At 34.7% G+C, this 25,598-nt stretch overlaps 1 protein-coding gene across 2 annotated transcripts in view; it reads left to right on the top strand.

Moving 5' to 3' along the window:
* Positions 1-18,710, top strand: part of ZSWIM2 (zinc finger SWIM-type containing 2) — a 30,432-nt gene extending 11,722 nt beyond the window's left edge. The window contains exons 2-10 of one of the 2 annotated variants that reach the window (XM_058548650.1): positions 164-240; positions 1,785-1,825; positions 7,376-7,586; positions 8,504-8,551; positions 8,932-9,183; positions 12,962-13,046; positions 13,771-13,883; positions 16,176-16,329; positions 17,808-18,710. In XM_058548650.1, coding sequence (XP_058404633.1) covers positions 164-240; positions 1,785-1,825; positions 7,376-7,586; positions 8,504-8,551; positions 8,932-9,183; positions 12,962-13,046; positions 13,771-13,883; positions 16,176-16,329; positions 17,808-18,620 — 1,794 coding nt within the window. In that variant the 3' untranslated portion in view covers positions 18,621-18,710. Of the gene's footprint in view, positions 1-163; positions 241-1,784; positions 1,826-7,375; positions 7,587-8,503; positions 8,552-8,931; positions 9,184-12,961; positions 13,047-13,770; positions 13,884-16,175; positions 16,330-17,807 lie in introns of those variants that run through there. The other variant, XR_009221281.1, reaches the window with a different exon arrangement.
* The last annotated feature ends 6,888 nt before the right edge of the window (positions 18,711-25,598 follow it).

Raw genomic sequence — 25,598 nt, 5'->3', positions numbered from 1 at the left:
CAAGAGTTAAGATGTCCCAGTGAACTCTAGTCAACCTTTTGGAGTCACCAAAACTGAATTACCTCTTGAAATCTCTTTTAATCCTATTATCTATTAACTTGGTTTTACTCTAACTCTGAAAATTAACTGGAGTTTTTTTAAAGTATACATTTTTCCTGTAAAGGTTTTTCTAGGAAATCCTCATTTTTGTGACTGTTCCAGATTTCTGAAAGGAGGGGAGCTTTGTAAGCATATATGCTGGTAAGTAGCTTAGTAGTGAAGGTCTTCCACAAAGGAACATCTTGGTATATAATATGTTTTGCCTTTTTCGTGGTTTGAGTATTCAGGAGTAAAGAAATTTGCTGTTGGGAGAACATAAAGGTAAAATGGTCATAGTTTATCAATATACTGTTGGATATTTTATTTCATTCCAAAAATTAAATAAGGTTTAAGTTGAGAAACATACCACCACCTCTATATGTTTGGAATGTTAATGTTCTTAATAAGAAAAAAATCAATTTTTAGATTCTCATTATGTACAAATGTGAAATCTAACTATAAAACAGAAAAAACTCCCTGGTTCACCTCACTGATGATAATTATGTGGTTCATTATAGTATTTTTTAATTTATTATTTTCCAAAATGAGCTTTTGACTGTGCATCTTTCAAGATATAGGTAGCACTGTACCGAAGATTACTTCTGTCAAATCTGAAACTTTTCCTCTAGTGTCACAACCTATTTGTAGGGGAATCTGAGAAATGAAAAGCAAAAAGATTTTTTCTATTTAAAGCCAAATCAACTCATTTTGTTTATCTGCCTCAAGTTATACCCACAAATCATTAATTGTATTACTATAGAAAATGTGCAATTGATATTTGGGGGAAAGATTTAAACAAGAAATTGAGAACAGAGTGTGTATCTCATATTTCCAATGCTTTTCTTTTTAGGAAAAAAAAACAGTATATAGCTATTATTTCTAATGCTTTTATTTACTAAGTTTTTTGTAGTTTTGTTTTGATCAGTTTTTATTGAGCATCTACTAACATATGTTATTAGCTCTAGTTAGCATAAAGGTATAAAATATAGTCCTTTCAAAACTTGCAGTTTGGTTTTGTTATACTTAAAATAGGTTTTTTTCCATTTTTATTTTATACCAGCTTCCTCAGGACAAGGGCATTCAGTTTTGATTTTTATGCAATGTAACTCATTTTTTACAGTACGTTAAACCATAAACTGAATAGAAATATACTCCAAGTATTTAATATACTAAAGTATATTTAATATGTTTAAGTAAGAATTTGATATATATTCCCACTTCAAAAAAAAGCCATATTTCATCAATTGGTGATATTTGAAAATATTTTTTCTCTGTACATTAAAGTGGTCTATGTAGAAAAATAGTCATTTGGTACTCTATCCAGAAAATCACTCCATTTCCAGGAGTGGGAAACTTCCAGGGAAGTTTAAAGGAAGTACTATGAATACCTAAACTCCCTTACTAGCCTTTCTCTGTGAATGACTGTCTGTCATAAGGAAATACATGAACTCTCTGTGGCAAATCTCTTTACTGCAAATATCTTTTGTTTCCATTTATTATACTTTTTCATATATGCTTATTTTAAAACATAAATTTAACTACTATTATAACAGAAAACTAATGAGAGTTTTAAGTCTGTTCATAACACTTTCAGCAATATAAATTCTATAATGCTATTCCTATTCTAAAATTAAAATGAAATAATATCTTTTGAGGTTATGTCAGAAATAAATGATCTGTCCTGTTTTTCTACTTGTGAACATTAGGGTCTTGTTGAAGAAATTCAGGCTTCCAAGGAATCATGAATGTAAGTTGTATTTTTACTAATTTGAAGTTAACAAATTTAATAGTTTCTTCTTTATACGTGTTCTAAATTTAGACAGTTATTTTTCTAGACAATCTAACAACTATCTGTATGTAGCCCAGTTTGTTACGCTTAAGACAGTCGGAACATTTTTATTTATTAATAAAAAAGTGTAACTTTATATATCATTTTCAAATTCAAAGGAACTTAATAAAAAAAGGGTGAAACAATGGCCATTCGGTAGAAAAAACATCCCTCATGTGTTCTAAGCAAAGATTCACAGTAGTTTCTTTATCTAAAATTATTTTAATCATGAGAAAATAAGAAATGTAATTTTTTAGATCTCAGAAATAGACAGTTGACATGGCACATAATTTCGTTCAAAAGTGTTTACTGACTGAAATTTTTATGAAAAAATATATTTTTTAGAGTAAAGTAGTTTTTATGTCAGTATTTAAAGTGAGATTAGAGTCAGGCATATAGTCGTGTGCCTTTAAATTCTAGAGTCCTCAAAAAGAAAAAAGAAAAAGAATTTTATTACAGGCCATTTGGTTTTGTACATTTTATAGTAAAGATACATTATTATGGAAGTGTTCCCTGCAATCAAGGAGTTATTTGACCTACACTAGACCCATCTAAGAACTGCAATGGCATTTTAAAGCTTGTTAATAAATTTTATAATATTCATAAAGAATTAAAGTAATAATCTGTTTTTAATTTTTTTCAAAGAGTATTGTATTTAGGCAAGTTCATCCCCCCCCAACTATTATATAAGTATAATCACAGTAGATTATATAGTATAATATACAGTATAATCACAGTTTAAAAGTTATACTAGATAATAAATTAGTATTACTGTTTCACAGGGATTTTTCTTTTGTATTGTTCTCTCACTCTACACATTCTCTTAGAAATGTCTCCTATTCTCTATGTTGCCAGCTGTTAACATCTGTGCCAGTGATGTCCACATCTTTACGGCAGACCAATATTTCCAGCTGCCTTCTGGGCACCTCAATTTTGAAGGTCCCACAGGCATTTTAAATACCAAATTTCCCCCATAGGTGCTCCGCTCTTATATTCCCTACCTCACATATTGGTTTTCTTTTTGCTTTAGTCTCCGAAGCTAGAAACCTTAGGATTCCTCTTGATTCCCAGCCTCCTTCCTCTTCGCTCATATGTTGAGTCATCCCACAAATCTTGTTTATGTTACACCCTACTTACTTCTCCACAGTATCCTCATCTTTCTATCCTCATTCTCACCTTCCTCCTTCACACTGTAGACAAAAGGTTCTTTCTGAAACACCACTTACTCTCTACTTCTCCCTGCTAATTCCTTCATACTCAATGATTAGCTTGTGTAATTTCCTACATGTTGTTTTCGTCTCTACTTCTCCATTTTATCCACCTGAAGTTAAATGTTCACATCCTTTCCAAAGTCTTCGTCGTTCTGTACACTATTTTCCATATCTTTTCACAAGATTTTATACTAGGATTGTCCAACAGAAATACAGTGTGAGCCACATATGGACTTTTCTAGTAGCCGTATTAATAAAAAGTAAAAAGAAACAGGGGAAATTAATTTTAATGTTTTAATTTAACCCAATACATCAAAATATTATCATGTCAACATATAATCAATATAAAAGGTATGAGATATTTTATATTTTTTTTATGGTCTTCAAACTCTAGTGTGTATTTTACATTTCCGGCACATCTCAACTCAGATACTATATTTTCATTAGAAATACTTGATCTTCATTTAGACTTCATGAAATATTCCATTGAAAAATAGATTCACATAATACCCACATTGTTACAAACATACTTATAAATTTTCCAATAACTATTGATTATCAGTTTTCAATTTAAATTGAAATGAAACAAAATTAAAAATTCAGTTTCTCAGTACACTAGCCATATTTCAAGTGCTCAATAGCCACATGTGACTAATGGCTGTCGTGTGGGACGGTGCAGCTCTACTCAATTAAATTTAACAATATTTATTGTACTGCATATCTGCTAGGTGATTTTTATAAACTGAATAATATGAATTGCTAATATTTGGATTTTTTCATCCACAAAAGCAACAATTTCATATGGATCAGTCTGATACTTTATACTGTATTATCCTTTGTACTTCTTAAAGGCAGAAACCATGTCTTATTCTTTTTATAAATATCAGTCTATAGTAGAAAATTTTTTAATGTTTAAAATTAATTCTATATATTAATTTTGAACATTTATGCTTCCTACTAAAATAAAAGATTTTTCATATCTCCTATATTTAAAAGTTTTACTCAACATTGAGAAAATTCTATATGCACAAATATTCAAAGAAAGTAGAAGTCTTAATGACCTTGAAATTTATCATTTAGATGAAAGCTAGAACAAAAATACATGAAAATTAAAATAATTCAAAGAAAGCTATAAACAGTTATTCATTAGGATTATGTAAAGTATGTACATAAGTGTGGAGGAAATGGTTACTTAGTAATGAAAGAGGATAGTTTTGAACATCATTCATAGATTCTTTTCTAGAACAAATCTAGAAACAATTATTTGCACCCTGGTTTTACATATCAGAAACCTGAGACTTTTATTTTTGATGACCTACAATGATGATTATGCAGGAATTTTATTATAGAGATATTAGTTTTTGAACACTGAACATTCTTTTTTCCATCACCTAACAAATGTTTCCCAGCAAAACCTAGATTTATTACCTAATAGTTTCTTCTAAATACGTCTAATAAATGCCATCTGTTCCTTTTTTTAAATATTTAAATTTACAAATAAAATAAAAACCACATTACAGGATTTTTTTTTAATTCCCACCACTAAGATATAAGGAACTTTTTTATTTTCTGTTTTCCTTTTTGACTTTATGTTTGCCTAACAGTCTGTGGGAATTCTGTGTTCTGCTTTTATCACAAGTGTTACTTTATAAATATTTTCAATGCTATGCAATCTCTGTAATTAAAGTCATCAATGGTTACCATATTTCACTGTATATAGTATATCAAATTTATTTAACATTACTCCATTGTTAGGCATTTAATTTATTTCTAACTACATGTCATTTTTTTGTACATGAAGATTTTCCTTTTTTCAGTTATTTCTTTTGCCTAAAGTCTCATTAATTGGATTTTAAAGTAAAAATATTACTATCTTTATGTCTGACCCCCATATGTGCTGTCAAATTGGCCTTTAAAATACTTCTGCTGATTTATAATTTAAGCAATATATCAATTTTCTGCTAGTTTTGTTAGTTTTTTCCATTCATGTTTTAGACACATTTAACCTTATTACCTAAGCATATGGTGAAAGACATTAACAGCATATTTAAGTCCCCAAAGAAAATAAAGACACACAGAAATATTTTGTAATGTTGGTAATATTTCTATAATATTAGAAAAAAGACGAAGTCACACAAAGCGAGAAAAAAAATGCCAGATACAAGATTCGTAGTAATCTATTCATTCCTAGTAAATTAAATAAGAAAATAGTTTAAATTCTCCTATACATCTAACATACCCTTAGAAGATCTAAAATGCCTCCAAACAGCATTTTAATACAAAATACAATATACTTTTGTATTTTTAAATACAAAAATAAAATACATAAAGCAAACAAAACATAATATTGTATTTATTTATTCTTGCTTATTTAATAAGTTTTATTCTGTGTCTGTGCTTCATTCTCATGTTGACTCACTTTTCTTTGATGTTAGTGAAATTGAACATCTCCCCTTGCCTTGTTTGCTATTCATACTTCTTGTGTGAATTGTACTTTGGCTTTTTATTTATTGGGATAAAACTACAAACTCTTCCTAAATATAGGGATTACCCCTCTTTGCAAATGTTTTCCTAATATTATAATTCTCTTTTATATGGCTTTATTAAATTTTGTTATACATATGGATATTTTGTGTTGTTAAAGCTGACCATTTTTTCCTTTCATGTGTATTGTTTCAATTCTTTAAAAGTTATCTTTCTTCTATAGCATTGATAAAGAGTCCTTTGGAGGTTTTTTCTGCTAGTTTTTCTATTTTATTTTTATTTTTCATTATAGCATCCGTGTGTAGTTGTGTTGGTATAAGTTGGAGGTTGGTATTTGGTTTCAATTAATTAAATTTTCTCCATATTGCCGCTCAGTTATCTCAATAACAGTTATTGAATAGTGCTTCTTTCCTCCTTGTTTCACAATATTTATTACTTAGTGAATTCTTATATATTATTTATTATTTTTTGTAATACATTGTGATATCTGATTCCTTGCTCTTCTCTATAAAAGAATATTCTTCATGGTCTCATACATTAATTTTTCCAAATTAATTTCAGAAGAGTTTGTTTCTCCCTTTTATTTTCCAATTCATGTTATACCACACAGAACGGTTTATGGCCAGCTCCTTTTATGAACTTTTGTGTTTCAGTATTTCTGCTGCCTTAGAAAATCTTTATTCCACAAAGCACATCTTTTGTTCTTCATTTTCCTCCCCATTTTTTTTAGGGAGCAGATGCTGCTGTGTCTCTGTGACAAATAGCCCTTCTCCTCCAAAGTAATGGTTAATTACTCCTACATCCCACCTGCCACCCCACCTCAAACAAGGAACAGAGATTTCTGTATTGAAATGTATCTATGATATTTTCAGTATTTTTAGTGTTTAATTGGGAGTCTTTCCAGGAAAATGGAGCTTTTCATTATCTTGCAAATAATTTTTTAATCTATATGTGTTAAAGAATGTATAAAATGAATAGAACTCCGGAGGGCCAATAACACCTGGCATTTAAATTATGGCAGTTTAAGGGAAAGGAGCATGGGGATGGGCCAGGGAATAAAGAATCTAGGATGCACTGATCCAAACTATATGTACTTAGAATACAATTTCTTATAAGGACAGTAGGATGGAGAAAATTTAGAATTCAAAGAATGCACACGCCAAGGGTACAGGCAGTGTAGCTCTTATAGATTGTCCTGAAGAATACTGACCAAATCTATGAAGGACATGGCTACCAAGACACTCTTGTAGGCACATGAAACTGAGACAGGAAAATAGGCACAATTAATTGAGTCTTGCTCTCCCATTATCCATTCATTCATTTATTCATCTAACAAATATTAATTACACTAATTACTCAAAATATCTCTGTTTCCCCTTTATGTATTTGCACCCATTTCTTTTAATACTTTTGTATCTTGATAATATATTTGTTTATGGACAAGTTGAACAGATCAAAATGTAAGACATGATTATAACACCAATCCAAGGATGAACATTATCATATAATAATCCAAAACTCTTCTAATGCACTGTTCGCACTGACTTTTCGGTAACAAGAAAGAAAGAGATAATTTCCATTCTTTTTATAAATGACTCTTTTCTGATTTTTTGGCTCTGAAAGAAATACAAAAGTGGTAAATGTCAGTGTAATAATTCAACCAAAACTGTCTTTCTGATATTTGAAAGAAAATTCTAACTTTCAGCATAAGTTGTTACATTTCTGTATCTCCAGTTTTGCCACTGAACTTTCATACTTTGGGATTTTTCACCAGCTGCTTTGCAGTTAGGTCTCACGGAAAGAGAAATCAATGACTTGCTTCGGGGGATACACCGAATTCAAACTCTTCAACAAAGAACAGAGGACGAAAATGCACATATTGAAGAAGCTGAGTACATTAAACAGAAAGAAATTGGTTCAGATGATATCTGCTCTATTTGTCATGAAGTATTTTTAGAGAAAAAGCTCCCTGTCACCTTTTGCAGGTGACATGTTTTTTTCTTTAGATTCTAAAAACTTATGGGGGATGGCCCGGTGGCACAAGCAGTTACGTGCTCGCGATCTGCTGCAGTGGTGCGGGGTTCGCCAGTTCGGATCCCGGGCGTGCACTGACACACTACTTGTCAAGCCATGCTGTGGCGGCGTCCCATATAAAGTAGGGGAAGATGAGCACGAATGTTAGCCCAGGGCCAGTCTTCCTCAGCAAAAAGAGGAAAATTGGTAGATGTTAGCTCAGGGCTGATCTTCCTCACAATAAATAAATTAATTAATTAAAAAATAAAAATAAAAACTTATGAAAAAATTCTAATTTAATGTTTGTAATTGATTATGTTATGAGACATCTTGATGGAGAAACAATAGGTTTAAGCAATTATATTTAATTGGCCTTCTTTTGTTTCCTAATGCATCTGTTGTGGGAGGTCCTGTTCTTAGTCCACATGTTTCTGGGCTGCCTCTTAAAGGGTGAAAATTAAAACTTAACTCCACTCAATTCCTCTTTCCATTTTAAGTTATTAAAGTGAGATAATTTTTACTTTTATACACATGAATAAATGCCATAACTTAGAGTAGTTACAGAAAGTTTCCTGAAAGTAAAGATTAATTTACCTTAAAACTATAAAAATTCTTTTTGGTTTTTTAAAATTCTATCTTTAAACTTAAATAATTCAAAGTTTCACCAAATGTTTATTGAGAATGTAATATTTATATTATGCTTCAAGGCACTGTAAAGTTGGACTTGGAAAAATTTGGGCAATCATTTGCTATTAAACTTTTTCATTCTTTTTTTCTCCTGATTATTAGCCAAAATTCTCATCCACATTGTAGTTTTTCATGTGGCTGTGCTTCTATTGCATAGTTTAAAATTATTAACTATTTCCCAAAATATTATTTCTCTCAGCAGATATTTACTGGGTACTACCACACGTTGTGTGATTTCTGGAAAAATAAGGTGACATCTCTGCTCTCCGTGATGCATTCTGTTTAAGAAATAATTATTGTTATAATTTTTCATTTTATCAAGACTGTATTCATTCTCACTTTTAAAATAAAAATAATTTAATAATGCAAAATCTTTTACCAGCATTTCATTGGAATAGAGTATTTGTTTGGAATTCTGGTGTACTAAATTAAAGATTATAGATTTATAGTGTTTAGATAAGATAAACAGATAAATAGAAAAGATAGTGTTTATGTATGTAATCAAGCTATGTTTTGGAAAATCAGTTCAGAATATATTTTTATGGTAGCACAGAAAATTGTATTTATACAAATATATGTATATAACTTTGCTGTATACAAATTGGTAAACTTGAATTTTATTTCTAACAGGTTTGGCTGTGGGAATAGTATTCATATAAAATGCATGAAGATCTTAGCTAATTTTCAGAATATGACATCGAACACTTCCATGTTGAAATGTCCTCTGTGTAGGAAAGAGTTTGCACCATTAAAACTTATTTTAGAGGAATTCAAAAACTCTAGCAAACTTGTGACTGTAGCTGAGAAAGAGCGACTAGACAAACACCTTGGCATTCCCTGTAACAACTGTAAACAATTTCCAATTGAGGGGAAATGTTATAAGTAAGTGTCATCAGTAAAATTATAAACCTGTATTCTAACTTTTTTTTTTAACTTAAGGAAACTTTGAGCATTAGAGTACCAGTCTTCCAGGCTGCCATCTTCCTCCTTTATGTAGTGTGTTTGCCTTAAGTCAGGGCTGCTTATTTAGAATTACCAGACTGGTGATCTCTGCCAGCCCAGTACCTCAAGAACTCCAATTGTTATATTTTCTTCACTTACACAAAAGTATTGGCTTTGTACTCCAGTCTAGACTGAGAGTCTGAAGTAGCATCCTATCCTCAAGGCTCTGGACATAGGCTTTGTTGCTTTGGCCAAGATAAATTTCCAAGCTCAGAGCCCTGCTAGACCTCTCACCCCTGTAACTTTCTTTAAACCACCAATGAGATCATGGCCAGAAACTCCTAGGACTGAACCAGAAGGATATTGACTAGATCGACTGAACATTTAATTGAGTTCCCTCTACTCCATATTGCAATGAGTACATGTTTTGTTTCCTTTCGTATCTTATATCTCAACAAAAACAACAAGAAGATACAGGCATACCTCATTTTATTGCACTTCACTTTGTGCGCTTCACAGATACTGTTTTTTTTTACAAATTGAAAGTTTATGGTAACCCTACATCAAGCAAATCTATCGGCGCCATTTTTCCAACAGCATTTGTTTCCTTCGTGTCTCTGTGTCACATTTTGATAAGGTATATTCATTGTTTTTTTAGATATAATGCTGTTGCACACTTAATAGACTACGGTATAGTGTAAGTATAACTTTCATATGCACTGGGAAACCAAAAAATTTGTGTGACTAGCTTTTTTGCAATAGTCGCTTTATTGGGGTCGTCTAGAACAGAACCTGCAATATCTCCGAGGTGTGCCTATACTTATTAGAGAAAACAATTTTCATTACTTTTGTGAGTAATCCCCAAACTTTCCCACAATTGCCACAATAAAACATCAATTAATTGCTATGCTTAGAAAATTGTATTTTCTCAATTAAAATTTGAGGTTAACTGTATGTTTAAGAAAAAAATATTTTGTTTCAATCTTTGTTAAATATTTTTCTAAAATGTTTACTTTTCAGTCTTCTTGGAATAACATTATGATGAGCCCAATTAATATATTTTTTAAAACCCTCTCATAAGACCATAAAACTTTTTTGTCATTTCCAACAGCAAATGATATCTTTCTCTTGTGAACTGTTTTAGTCCTTTGTTTCCTCTGTGTGTCACAGAGAAGAAAATCAACCAGAGCGCCATTAGCAAAAGTCTTCATTGGAAAGTGGCTGGCCCAAGAAGGCTCCAAAGGAGCGTTTAACTTGAGGAAGAAGGGCAGAATTTTTATAGTAGTTTAGTAGAAGGTGTTCAGCTAGTTTCGGGAATGTTTGTTAAAGAGGGTTCTGGGGAAAGGAAAGATTGGTCTTTGGGATTGGCAGCCGTTGTTGGGGCAATTTAAATTTTTTCAAGAGGGGTGGATAAGAACGGTAAGAGGCTAAGGTAACAAGTGAAAGAGGGGGTTGAGAGGAACAGCTGTGGAGGACAAGGACACGGAAGAGCCACGGTGTAACATTCTCGGTCCTCGTAGTCACGTATTCCTCAAATGGTTATTGTGTGCTTTTGGTAGATTATCTCAAATCTTGCTTTTAAGTATTTTGTTCACGACGGTGCACGCCTCTGTCATTCTGAGCTTTCTGATTGATCTTTCTGTCCTCGTGGATGATTCTTCTTACTACCCCTCAATACAGGCATCTCCACTGTTCTGTTCCCTGCCCACTGCTCTACACTCTCCTTTGAGAATACTTCTCTATGAGCTTGGCTCACAGGTTTTCACCTCTGTAGCAATCTTCTTTTACAAATTAAAGAATGCATTTCCAACGTTTGTGACTTCGCCCTCCTTCCATTCCCTCAAATACTGACATTTCAGTCATTAGGCTGCAAAACTGCTTCCAGAAATTTTAGGAGTAGATTGAGTAGGAGACAAGATAAACTAGAAAGCTTTTCAGTTCTTCTTCATTCAAGTTCATAATGCAGCTACTCATCTTTTGAGAAGTGAATTCTAAAAATATCATATATATGTATATTAAAATATAGAGATGCTTAACTTTTTTAGCCCAGCATATTTTGATGTGTCAAAGAAAGTGCACCATTGCTCTGATTGATTGATATTATTAAGAATCTTCCCTGTATGTATAAATAGTAATAATGAATAAATTAGCACTTGCTGCTAAGATGTCTGAAAAACATATTTTCCAAAATTTCTCATGGAAATAGTGTTCTAATCTTTGATAATTTGAGTAAGAATATAAGTTCATTTGATTACTGCTCAAAATATTATTTGTTTGGTGAATATTGCTGCAAGTAAATTAAAATTCTCTGCTTTGGCAAAATTTTTATAAATGATATAAGTTTGAGATGAGCTTCTGTGGAAAGTGAAGTGTTTTTTAGATTTATCAATAGTTTTTATTGAGGTTTTTCTCAATAGGTTTTTCTATTTTGAGAGGAAAAAGAGAGAATAGAATACAATTCCTGTTTATAAGAAGTATTCTGCTAAGTATAACTCTAGCTTTCATGAAACAATTGGAAAACACAATTGGATAATCAAATGGTAGAATATCTAATGGGCTGCAGATCCTATAGGAATTTAGAGAAAGGTAAACGAAAGCTCAAGTACTTCAGGAAGACATCATGGAAGGGATGTGTAGTAGGCAAAATAATGCTGTCACAAACACATCCACAGTTTTACGCTGGGAATCTGTATGTTAGGTTACATGTCATAGGAGAATTAAGGTTGCAGAGATGGAATTAAGGTTGCTAATCACCTGACCTTGAAATAAAGAGATTATCCTGGATTGCCTGGGCCCAGTGTAATCACAACAGTTCTTAAAAGTGGAAGAGGGAGGCAAAGAAGAGAGTAAGAGGGAAATGTGACTGTGGAATAAAGGCCCAGAGAGATGTTGCACTACTTGTTTTGACGATGGAGGAAAGGGCCATAAGCTAAGCCTCTCGAAGATGAAAAGGGCAAGGAAACAGATCTCCTCTAAAGCGGCCAAAAAAAAATGTAACCCCGCGGACCCCTTGACTTTAGCCCATTGAGCCCCATGTCAGACATCTATCCTATGAAATTTATAAGATAATAAATTTGTGTAGTTTAAGCTGTTAAATTTGTTGTAATGTTACTGAACCAAGTGTCACCTCCTGGTGTGTTAAATAAGACTCTACACCAGTGGAAGTTGTCTCACAAAGTAAAGTGTATTTGCAGCAAATAGGAGGACATGAGTAATCATTTCCAGAGTCATGGCCGTCCCCAAACAAAGGGAAGCAGGAGATTTTATCTGGTTGGGGAATGAATATTCAAAAGGGAGAGGTGGGTATTCACTTGCACAGGCTCAGTTGGAGAACATGCTTCCACATAATGAGGCCTAAGCTCCTCCTGGAGAGATCTTTGCATTAAAAATAAGGCAAAGGTCATGGGCATAGCTTTTGTGGTGAGGCTTGGTCAGTTTCGGGATGGCTGGTGGTTACATCTCCTTAACATACAAAAGGAAAAGAAACAACTTGGAAAAACAGTTAATTGCTTCTAAACTCACTCTTGAGGTTCTCGAGGCAGCTAGTCGGTGACAGTAATTTATTATAGTAGCAACAGGAAACTAATATAGGAAGAGACTTAAGGTAGGCCTTGTTATATCTGCACAGTTCCCAGGAAAGTTTGGCTAAAATTTTTCACCAAAAACATCAAAATAATTGGATGTTTTTCTTGTATGTTTTGGTGTTTTGTATCTTTAGGTGTACCAAATGTGTAGAATATCACTTATGCCAGGAATGTTTTGATAGCTGCTGCCATCCTTCTCACCTATTTACATTTCGTGAGGTACAGTATCCATCTTGAATTTCATATAGTGTTTGTATTTGTCCTGTTGTAAATCTAAGTAATCTAAGAATAATAAGAATATATAACACTTTGTAATAGAGCTGATCGTTTTTAATAAAAATCTAAGACCATATTTTTAGGAAAACTCTTTTTCATAGGGACGTACAAGGCAACTAGTTCTCACATTGGTAATTTATAAAATCCAGCACAATAACAAACATCTGATGACGTTATACATAAATCTTAAAGACAGGAATTGCAGCCATCAAACTTGAAAATTCATTTTTAAAAAAGATCTCAACATTACAAATTAAGTTAACACTGACACCATTTATGGTTTTAAAATTTCTTACATTGACAATAATGAAACTCATGGAATTTTATGCAAACGTTTGAACTGTACCCTTAAAAAATAAGAATCTTCTGGTGCTAAAGAATAATGCTACCTTCTACTTACCACATGAGGTGAAATATCCACAATTACCATTATTGATTAATATTTTTACCTTAAAAAGTAATGTTAGTATAGTAGCTGTGCAATAGTATATTAGACTCATTAATAATTTGAAAATTCTTTAAGGTGGTAAAAAATAGGTATGTTTAAAAATTATGAGTCTTTATTATTCACATTATTATGTTATTGATATGCAGCCTACTAATTTTAATCCACGAAATAAAAATGTCTATGATTTGCAAAGTAACATCTACTTTTTACCTATTACAGAAGAGAAATCAAAGATGGAAATCACTAGAAAAAAGATCAGATGAAATTATAAAATGTAGAGATATTAAAAACGAGGAAGAAGAAAACATGCCACATTTTCAAGAAAAGCAGGGGTGAGATTCTCAGTGAAATTTACATTTCTTGTATGACTTGGGATATTTAGATAATTTTTCAGTGTGAATAAGTTTTATTCATTTCTTTATTCAATAAATATACCTTGAGCACTTATTATGTACTAGGTTGCCCTAGAGTATGCAAGTGAAGAGCAAGCCTCTGGAGTCAGACAGTCTGAAACCAATCCTAGTTCAACCACAAGTTGGCTATATGGCTTTTGGGCTAATTATTTCACTTATCTCTGCCAAATTTTCTTCATTTTTAAAATGGGGATAATTATAAAAGCAGCCTCAGGAATTTTGTGAGTATGAAATGAATTAATACACACTTTACATATTCAAATAATGTCGTCTGTTATTATTATTAATTCTACCAGAGATTGTACTAGGTATTAGGGAGGTAGTAGTTTCCTCAGTAATTAAATGATCATCTAAATAAATGTAAAATTAGAACTGATATAAGTTATAAAAAGAAAAAATATAGTGGGATTTGATATTTCCTTTGAAGTAATTGGCCTCTAGGGGAAGGAAGTCTTTTCTGCCTCATTCCCTCTCTCTTCCACCCCCAGGGAGGAAGAGTGCTGAGCGGATTGGTTGTATTTCAGAACACTGATTGGGCTATTGTCATAAGTATGACCTTTTGTCATACTCCTTATCAATTAAAGAACATTAAACATACTGTGTATTATTAATGTATTAGGTACACTATAAAACATACAAAAGAGATCATTTAAAAGGATGGGATAGGGCTGGCCCCGTGGCTTAGCGGTTAAGCGCGCACGCTCCGCTACTGGCGGCCCGGGTTCGGATCCCCTGGCGCGCACCCACGCACCGCTTCTCTGGCCATGCTGAGGCCGTGTCCCACATACAGCAACTAGAATGATGTGCAACTATGACATACAACTATCTACTGGGGCTTTGGGGAAAAAAAAATGAGGAGGATTGGCAATAGACGTTAGCTCAGAGCCAGTCTTCCTCAGCAAAAAGAGGAGGATTAGCATGGATGTTAGCTCAGGGCTGATCTTCCTCACAAAAAAAAAAAAAATGGGATAAAATTGAAATTATTAAAAAAATAATAATTTCAATGAATTAACCTCCCCAAAATTTTGCTCATATATTTATATATTATATATACATGTTTCCATCCAACCCAGTGGATATTTAGCCTGTGCCCTGTGGGTACTCCACCCTCTCAAGACCACAGCTCTTGTAGAAGGTAAAATGCCTTGTGGGTATAAAATGAGCCTATACAAAGGCTCTGCAGCTCCATTTCCCCTGGCCCTGGCTGGGTATCACACTTCAACCTATTAGACTGATAAATTATGTGACAAGGGTTTAGGAGATATTGTAGGGAGAAACAAGAGAACATTAGGGGTAGAAGGACATTCTAGGCAGGGAAAGGGGAATAAATAAAAGGAGAGCATTTCAAGGTAAAAAAAAAAGTGGTTAACAACCTTAAATAATAATAAAAATACACAGGTGGTGGTGTTTTTTTTTTTTGGTTGACAATTAGGTGACCTTGGTAAAAGCAATTTCTGTAACATGATGGAAGTATATCTGTAGAGTAAAGTATAAACTTTTCCGAAGAATACCTATGAACTTTGTTCTAAATGACTTTTGAATAATAGGAATGCATCTAACCTTTTAACCAGGATTTTGTTTTTAAATATTTGTTTTATCCATTGCTAATGCATCAAACAGCAGTTAATTTACATTGTATGATCTTAGTTATGTTGGTTGGTGCTGTTAGATTCATATTAACATGGTCTAACAATACTGAAGTGGTAAGTATATACCCCAAGGAAAACAAGTTTCCTTATAGATTATGATCTACCAATTCATCATAGTAACCTGGAATATTTCATGTAGCTTACCATGCACCTTACTTCCTACCAGATGGCAGTGTGAATTGGGTTGTATTTTTGTAAACACAAGCTTAAGTGTTGGCTCAGACTGAAATAATTTGAGTATATGGTTCTCATCAAAATTCTGTTCTGATTTCATTGACGTGAAAAAGTGCAAATCAAAAAATTTCAGGTTAGTATTACTTGAAGTGACTAAATTAAATTTTGTTCTTTATGAAGTTGATGTTGAAGTTGGATCCACCTTGTTCAGAATCAATACAATAGTTTTTTTTTTACTTTATCATGTGTGGGATTTATTATCTTCAGTTCAAGAAAACATTGGGTTGGTTTGCATTATTTATATGGAGGTTATTACCTGTGCTATTGATTACTTCTTGATCTGTAATCACATATGAACATCCATGTCTCTCTGCTTATTCTCATTCAGCCAGGTTTACACACCAAAACATGTGGTGAAGTCACTGCCTCTCTTACTGATTACAAAGAGTAGTAAGCTGCTTGCTCCAGGCTTCCAGTGTCGACTTTGTTTGAAGGCATTTCATCTTGGTCAACACGCAAGATTGCTGCCATGTACTCACAAGGTAGAAGTCACATCATTTTAGTTTGACTTTCGCTGTAGGGCCAGTTTTCACAAATGAAGTGATGACTTAAGTCTCTTGTTTTACTTTTTAGTGGTATTATGTACAGAGATGTCCAAATTGAACAGTGTGTGTAGGAGAGCTGCAGCAGAGACTATTGAGAAGGCAGCTCTGCCCACTAAGGGTGGCTTCCTATTGATTAGGACTCATTTCTGTATATACTATCTGGGAAAGATAAAATGGCACTTTAGGTTAGATTCCTTTATCTATTTTAGTTATCAGTAAAAAGAAAAAGCTTATAGAATACTAACTTTTTAATATATTTTTGTGATTCTTTGGATGAAACAGAAATTCTTAATTTGACATAGTTAATTATTATTTCAAATGAACTTGTTACTGGACCAAGTGAATCCACTTCTCGGTGAGTTAAAATCAAAACCTACGCCAGGAATAGTTGTCACACAAAGCAAAATTTTGTTTACGGCATGCAGCAAACAAAATGGAGACCATAGGGAATAATTTCACAAACCTATGGCTCCCGAAACAAGGAGAGCAGGTGCCTTTTACTTGCAGTAGAGAACGAACATGCAAGAGGGAGTTTTGTCATTCCGTGTAGAGGCGGGCATAGGCTGGCACATGAGCAGTTCAAATACCTGCCTCCACATACATTGCATGTTATGTTAATAAGGCTTTAGCTCCTCCCAGGGCAGTGATTCTAGTACTATAATGAAGCAAAGGTTACTTTTGTACATTTTTTTGCACAGGCATTATTCCTGTAGTGTGGTTTGGGCCAATTTGAGCTGGTTTAAGCTGGTGGGTGGCTGTTCATCACTCTGAAAAACAACTTTGAGGAACTATTAAATGTTGTTGGAACTTCCTTTAAGAAACTTGGGTCGGATAGCTGGTGACAAACTCACTGGAATCAGTCTAACGTTGCTTCATCACTATATAGTTGGTAACCTATATGGTAAACTATATAGTTTATTTTCTGATATAAAGTTGTTCCAATAAACAAACATTTAAAGCTTTAGATTCACTCTTACTTAAAATGTCTGAAAGTTTGTTTTCTTCCCAAGAATGTGATTTGTTATTTTATATCCAGCCGTCATCAGATCTATTTTCAACTCCAGTTGGTTATGACTTTTTTTATTACTTAATAATTTTCATTCATTAGAAAGCATCAGTGAAAGTAATGGCTTGAGTAAGTAGTGAGTTTTTAATGAAATTACAAAATTGATATCCATAGAAGGCTTTCCATTTTAATGTTGAAAATGGAGATCAGTCCATAACCAATTCCATTTTTAAGAGAACCTCTTCAAAATATTTCCACAAAACTTGATAAATTATAATTAGCTTCAAATTTTGCTAAATAGCTTTAATAGTAACACAATAATGAAACTGGGGGAAATTTACATAGATAATATACATTATAAACAGACACTTATATCTCTGATTAATTTATAACCTTTTTTCTTTTAAAGTTTCATAGGAAATGTATTGACAGTTGGTTATTCCACAAGTGCAATTCATGCCCTATTGATGGACAAGTTATATATAATCCTTTAACCTGGAACAATACAGCAGTGAATGGACACGCACATCAGTCTGTTTCAAACACAGACATCACTCATCTGCTAAAACAAGAAGAACCAGAACTTTTTATTCCTGGTACTGGACTAGTCTTAAAACAAAATAGACTTGGAATTTTACCTAGCATACCTCAATGTAATTCTAAAAAGTTAAACACACCTCAAAGTCCAACAGATACCTATCAGAATATAACAATTAATGATCTATTCTCTATCAAATTAGATGATTCAAATTCAAGAAAATTAATCTATGAATATAAAATTAGCCAACATTTCCCAAGGTATCTTCAAGATTTACCCACTGGATCCTTTGAGAAAATATCATCGCAAACATTTCTTCCTTCTATTGATCACAAGAATATTATATGTCCCACTGGAATGGAAAATCCATGTATCAATGAAAAATACCACACTCATCAAAGCCAGAAGATGACCAAAGACTGTAAATGTGTTAACCACAATCTAAAGACGACTCTTGGTACTAAAATAAGAGAGGACAGCAGGAGATCCAATTCTTCACTTCCAGAAGATTTAAATCTCATTGTCAATTGGGGTACAACTAAACTTAGTTTGTCTAAAAGGCATAATAATTGTATGGGGAAAATTAGACAAAAATGTAGTCATCTATCAAGAAGGCCTATATCTCACCCTTTAAATACAGAAAGTACTGAGCTATCTTTAATATTGGAAGGAGTTCAGTTATGAAAATGTATTTTTGATTAACATCAGAAAATATTTGAATATTGAACATAAAAATGTTTTATGTAGAACATAAAAACACTGTATACTCTTGACAAACGTATATAAAATTCTCTATTGTTATTTTGCATACTCGTCTATGAATAACTATGCTTAAAGGAAATGACCCCATTCCTTATAAAACTTAAAGCATTAGGTGTCTCAATGATATGTTCAGGATTTTATGAATTATAAATAATTTTTAGAACTTTTATATCTGATTTTACACTAATTAAAATAATTATTTTTAAGAAAAGAAAATAGATTTTCCTTGCATTGAGTCACTGTTTTCAAACATTCCACTTGATAACATATAACATGCAGAGATTCTCTCTGGGTACTTATGTCTTTTTTGTATTTTCTTGCATTAATAATCACCACAAACCTATAGGAAAATCCAGATGGCGGTTTTCTTTTTTACTTTATTTCTTTAAAGAAATTTTCTTATACATGAAATTAAATAAATATACTTACAATGCTATAAGCTATGCCACCATAGCTTTTTTTTTTTTTTTTTGTGAGGAGATTAGCCCTGAGCTAACATCCGCCAATCCTCCTCTTTTTGCTGAGGAAGACGGCCCTGGGCTAACATCGGTGCCTATCTTCCTCCACTTTATATGGGACGCCGCCACAGCATGGCTTACCAAGCAGTGCGTCGGTGCGCGCCAGGGATCTGAACCAGCGAACCCCGGGCCGCCGCAGCGGAGCGCGCGCACCTAACCGCTTGCGCCACCGGGCCGGCCCCTCCACCATAGCTTTTTATACCATTTATAATGGTTTTACTGTTTTATTTTCAAGAAACTTATAAGTACTACTGAATTTCTTGATAGAGTCAATATTAAAGGATCTGTTTTTTAGAACTGGCTCTATTTCCAAAATAACTAACCATTGTTTCAAAATGTTCATTTGAATAATATAACCCTTAGGTTCTTATTTTGTTTATTTTTAAATTTTATGGCTCAGCAGCTATTTAAATTTTATTATTTTTTTAAAAAGCATTGATGATTTCATCATTGATTTTTATTATCTATAACAAGGAAAAAACCTCACATAATATTTGTCATGATGATAATGGAATACATAGTTCTATGAAACAAATCTTGAATCTGTCAAGCAGAGAAAGTTCGTTGCAAATAGCATGTGAATTTAAAGAAATGATTAATTAAATTGAGGTTAATCAAAAACAGAAAGTAATTACTAAAATGTAGGTCAGACACAGTAACTGAGAGTTAATTAGAACGTGAGCTGGATTTAAAAAATGAATGGAAAGTTTGGCTTGTTTCTGATATATAAGTGGAGGGCCAAATATGTTTGTCAGCAATCCATGATTTTATCAGCTTACTTTTTTTGTAAGGTAAGGTGAAGGAAACTGCAAAATAACTTTCCAATTAATCAAATATTACTTATGTTCTAATAGATATTACACTCTCTTTTTTAAAAGGATTCTTCAAAAAAGCATAGAAAATGCTTTAGAAAATAAAACATATGAAAGAGCTATAAAAAAATAATAAGAAATTGGGATGCTAGTAGAGAAAAACGTTGCTAAAATTCATTTTTCAGTTAGAAGAAAGGTATAATATGGACACTATTCCTATATTACTCAAACTTATTAATGATCATTCTGCAATTATTATTTGTTTTATTATTGTAGTAGTATACTATACCCGAAATACCCTACCCACGATTACAAAAGGAGAGTAAATATCAACCACTACAGTAAAAATTTCTTATGACTATCTGAACAAGCTTTGCCCAGAAAGAGGGATGTGAATTACATGACAAAGTAGGGGAGATTAAATACTTCTTTGGTTTGTTATTTATTAGACAAAATAAATTTCACAAATGATGTCTGATTTCTAAGAATAAAGGTCACCCTATTTATGAGGAAGAAGAAATGGCCTGAAATTAACATAATACAGACTCCTGAGCAGTGGTGAATGACCTGGTAGGTTGGTCACAGGCTTAGAAGAAGATTGAAGGACTGCAGACAAGCAAGTTAGGTGTGGATGGACATATGAGTGAGAGCACTGCCAAAAGCTCCACCCATTGGGAGAATTTTCTGTCACTGCTGTCTTTTAAGGCCACTCCTAGTGAGGCTACAGGCAGTTGGCCATCCATTTTCGATTTGTACCCGTATACCCAACCAACTCATCTAAAAACCAAGACCAGGTTTTTTGCTCTGTCAGCTGGTCATAGGTATTAGCCAAAGGAGAGGCACTGCTCTAACATTGTCCAACATTGCTGGATAACATGGAGGTCTAGCTCTCTGCTCATGTAGCTTGCATTATGATACTGCTCATATCAGTCTGATTGTACCACTTTCATATTATGATGGATTGATGCTGGGCCCAACCAACTTTATGATGTGATGTGATGTGACAAATCCCATCTCATGATGGGCATTTGTGAATATGTGATCAATCAATTGGTGTCCCATGGTCAGAGGCTCCAACTCTACCAGAGCATGCCATGAGTTGTTTTTCAAAAGGCAAATTTCATAGCATTGCTCCAAAACGTCTGGAACCCACATGTGATTCCTCAACTTGGACTTGCCACAAACTCCACAGGTCATCTTTACCCATCACCAATACCTCTAATAACATAGGGTCTTCCAGGTTGTATGGCCCAAGCAGCAGAGCTGCTTACACCACAGTCTAGACCTATGGCAGAGCTCTTTCCTGCTCTGGGTCCCACCAAAGCTGGCAGCCCTTAGTGTCATCCAGCATGTGGGCCACAGCAGTATTCCCAGATGTGGGATAGTGGAATATGCTGCCTCCATTACTCACAGACGCCAACCAGGTGTTAAGCTTCCTTTTTGTGTTGTGGGAAGTACAAGATATGATAATTTGTCTTTTATTTTGGAGTAGATATCCTGGCATGCCTCTGTCCATAGAAACCCTAAAAATTTTACTAACGAGAAGGCCCTGAATCTTTGTGGGTTTATCTCCCATCTTTGGGAGCACATGTGTTTTATCAAGGAACATGATAGCAGTTTCTTGCTTATCTGGCCTAACTAACATAATGGCATTGATGTAGTGAATCGATGTAATGTTCTACAGGATGTTCAAATGAGGGCAGGAGAGTTAAAGCTCCCGGGCAAAAGTATAAATGTATATTATTTCCTATTCCACGTGAATGAGAACTCTTTCTGATCCTCTTTTCTCCCTGGAATAGAAAAGATGCATTCATCATATCAGTAGTTTTCTTTTTTTTTTTTTTTGCTGAGAAAGATTCACCCTGAGCTAATATCTGTTACCAATCTTCCTCTTTTTTTGCTTGAGGAAGATTGGCCCTGAGCTAACATCTATGCCCATCATCCTCTATTTTATATGTGGGTCACTGCCACAGCATGGCTGACAAGTGGTGTAGGTCCGCACCCGGGATCCCAGCCCATGAACCCAGGCCACTGAAGCGGAGCATGCCAAACTTAACCACTAGGCCACAGGGCCAGCCCCCCAGTGGCTTTATATTGTGTACCTGAGGACATGTTGATCTCGTCTAGCAAAAATATCACATCTGGCACGGCTGCTGCAATTGAGATTACTACTTCGTTGACTTTGCAGTTGTCTGCTGTCATCTTCCTAAGATCCTTGCAGTTTTCGCAGGGCCATAATGGTGAATTACATGGAGATTTGATAGAGATCAACACCTCTGCATCCTCTAGATTCATAATGGTGGCACTCACTTCCACCATCCCCTTGGAATGTAATATTGTTTTTGATTTATTATCTTGGCTGAGTTTGGCGAACAGTTTTTAAAGCTTCCACTTGGGTATGATTATCCTTATCCCACAAGTGAAGAACTCAGTGTGGGACTTGTGCTAATTATTTAGTATATTATTCTCAATTATACTTTCAAGGACTGGGGAAATAACTGCTGGATGGATCTGAAGAAATAGTGGACATATCACAAGCCAGATGTTTCTCAGGACTCCATTTATTATCTGGCCCCCATATGCCTCTAATAAAGGGAACATAATAATGCTTCAAGTTTCTGAGTATCACTGTCAGTTCAGACTGTGTCCAACAGTCCTCAAAATGTTTGGCTATTCCACTTTCCCCAACACATAGTACTAGGATGACCAACTCATCCCAGTTTGCTTAGGACTTTCCCAATTAAAAAAAAAAAAATGTCTGAGCCAGCCCCAATGGCTCCAAATCTTCCCCCGCAAAAAAAAAACAAGTCCCATGTTCCAAGAAGTCCTCAAGTTCTGGGAAAACGGGGATGACTGGCCATTCTAATAGTTACCCAAGTAAAGGACTTTTGGGGAAGGAGCGGGGAAATCATTACTGAGTATATTTTCTATGTGATTGCGATTTCCTTCCTACTAGTGACTTAGCCTCCTCTTCAATCAGTGGGTTCTGGCTCTGAAAACTACCTTAAATCCAGACACTTGGCACTGCATTGTGCCTGTTACTTAGGGCAATTGCCCTTGGCCTCCTGCTCATCCATCCTTGATTTCTCATGATAGCAAGCTGAATAGAATATGCTTGTTGGACTCCCATCTATTTTGCCCCTACTGACCTCTGATTAACTATCTACATCTCTTGGGTCAGGCCTCCTGGCTGCTACCCTAACCCTGCCGCTTACTATAATAATGTCATCCACCTGGATTTTGGCTGCTAAGTGCTACCACCTGGCCTTTATTTGGGCCCTATTATCCCCAGTGCTATCAGGGAGCTTAGTAGTAAGAGCCTTTCCTACCACCAGCCCTGGGTTATAGAAGAGGGCCACCACCAAACTTTTAGTAATGCTGGTGCCCCAGACTGGAACAACATTTATGGTTTTGGTAAAGTGTATTTTACAGAACTTCCCACGGAACATAATCAGCTGGTGGGGCGACTGGTCTTACAAAGTATATTCACTCCAGCGTAACAGCTTCCATGGGTTTTAAATCCCTTGGTCTACTGTCTGCTACGGCATTTTGGTATTTCAACTTCACTTAGCATTGGCCATGGCTTTTTCCATGCCTCTAGGAGTCATCTCAGCAGTGAGTATGCACCATCACCTGGAGTCTTCCCCAAGCTGTTAAATCCAACATCGCTAGAAAGCTCCCAAGTCAATAAACTGTCCCTTTCCCAGTCTTGATTAAGCACTCTCAGAAGGCAGACCTACAGGTCTCTTCCAGTACCTGCCAATACACAATGGCTAGGTCTTGCAGCTTCTTTAGGGTATTAGGCTTTGTTAGCACCAGCACATCCCTGGCTGAGTTATGCTGTGACAACCTTAACTATATGCCTAGTGGCCATAACAGAAGGTAAAGGCAGATCCTGAAGGGGGCACATGATGTGGGGAGAAAACAAAACATTGACTTCAAGGAAAGGGGGTGGGCAGGCTAGCCCCCAGGTCATAGCTAACCTGCCTTGATTGGGCATTTAACCTTTACTGGAGCTCTACCATTCCATTAACTCCTGGTCCCCAGCTCCCTCTGCCTTCCTTCTGCAGGAGAGTGTTTTTGTAAGCTATCAGGAAGGTCCATTGGCTTTCACGCTTGGTGTTCAATTGCCCAAACCTTTTCGTAATATTTTTCTAGGGTATCAATGGGCTTAACAATGGCCATCCATTCCCATTGTCCTTGTAATTAGTTTCCCAGTACCTCTCAAAGTTCTGATACTTTACACCAGATAAAACATACTTTCCTCTCCCAGTGGTATACCGTCATAACTCACCAATGGAAAGAGTTTTAATAATTGGACATCCACCTTATGCCCAGGGATGTCTATGTTCCACTTCCCAATGATGGGGTCTTCATTGCCAGCTGGGCTGAAAGCAATCCACCTCCCAAAATCCAATTTATCACCTACTTTCTCAAATCCCTCTCATTACCAACCGGCATAGGTTAAGGTTATTTCTTCCAAAAGCAGATGCTTAAATAGAATTTGGTGTGCAAGCTATTTATGGAGGCAATTGATCCTGTCTTTAGCTAAAATTTTGATGTTTTGCTCATCATCTCTCCTCACCCTAGTCCCTTCCCTGGGGAAAGAAAACCAAATTTGGCAGAAGGAAGGGTAGAAGTGTAAAACCTTGGTCATACTCCTGCCACAATCAATCATGGGATGGAGGCCATCCCAGGAAGGGTGTGCTCTTGGTCTATGGTGCTCTGCAGCTGAGGCAGACTCTGAAGAAGCTGACAGCTGCAGGCTGTCTGCTGACTGCACTCTCAGCAGCCTAGGCAACATGTCCTTCCTTGAAGGCCCATGTGGGCAATGCATCTCCTGTGGACCATAAGTATAGATGGAGAAAATTTTTGAATTGAAGACACATTGAAGAGATTATTGGTAAGGGAAAAAAGGAAAAAGAAGTCTAAATTATTTTTTTTTTTAAAATGAGTTGCCTTAAAAATATGTATTTCAATACATAATATATATTTTCAGAATGTTATTCAGCTTGAGTACATGTTTATAATAACATTGCTTTAAAAGTGAAACTAATTAATTCTTTCATAATTCTTTTTTTTTTTTAATTTTTTGTTTATTGCGGTAACATTGGTTTATAACATTGTAAAAATTTCAGGTGTACATCATTGTACTTCTATTTCTGCATAGATTACATCATGTTCACCACCAAAATACTAATTACAACCCATCACCACACACATGTACCGAATTATCCCTTTCACCCTCCTCCCTCCCCACTTCCCCTCTGGTAACCACCAATCCAATCTCTGTCCCTATGTGTTTGTTTATTGTTGTTATTATCTACTACTTAATGAAGGAAATCATACGGTATTTGACCTTCTCCCTCTGACTTATTTCACTTTGCATTATACCCTCAATGTCCATCCATGTTGTCACAAATGGCTGGATTTCATCATTTCTAATGGCTGAGTAGTATTCCATTGTGTATATAGACCACATCTTCTTTATCCATTTGTCCCTTGATGGGCACTTAGGTTGCTTCCAAGTCTTGGCTATTGTGAATAACGCTGCAATGAACACAGGGGTG

Source organism: Diceros bicornis, chromosome 10 (assembly GCF_020826845.1).
Source record: "Diceros bicornis minor isolate mBicDic1 chromosome 10, mDicBic1.mat.cur, whole genome shotgun sequence".
Classification (NCBI taxonomy): Eukaryota; Metazoa; Chordata; class Mammalia; order Perissodactyla; family Rhinocerotidae; genus Diceros; species Diceros bicornis.
This window is presented reverse-complemented; position numbering and strand designations above follow the sequence as displayed.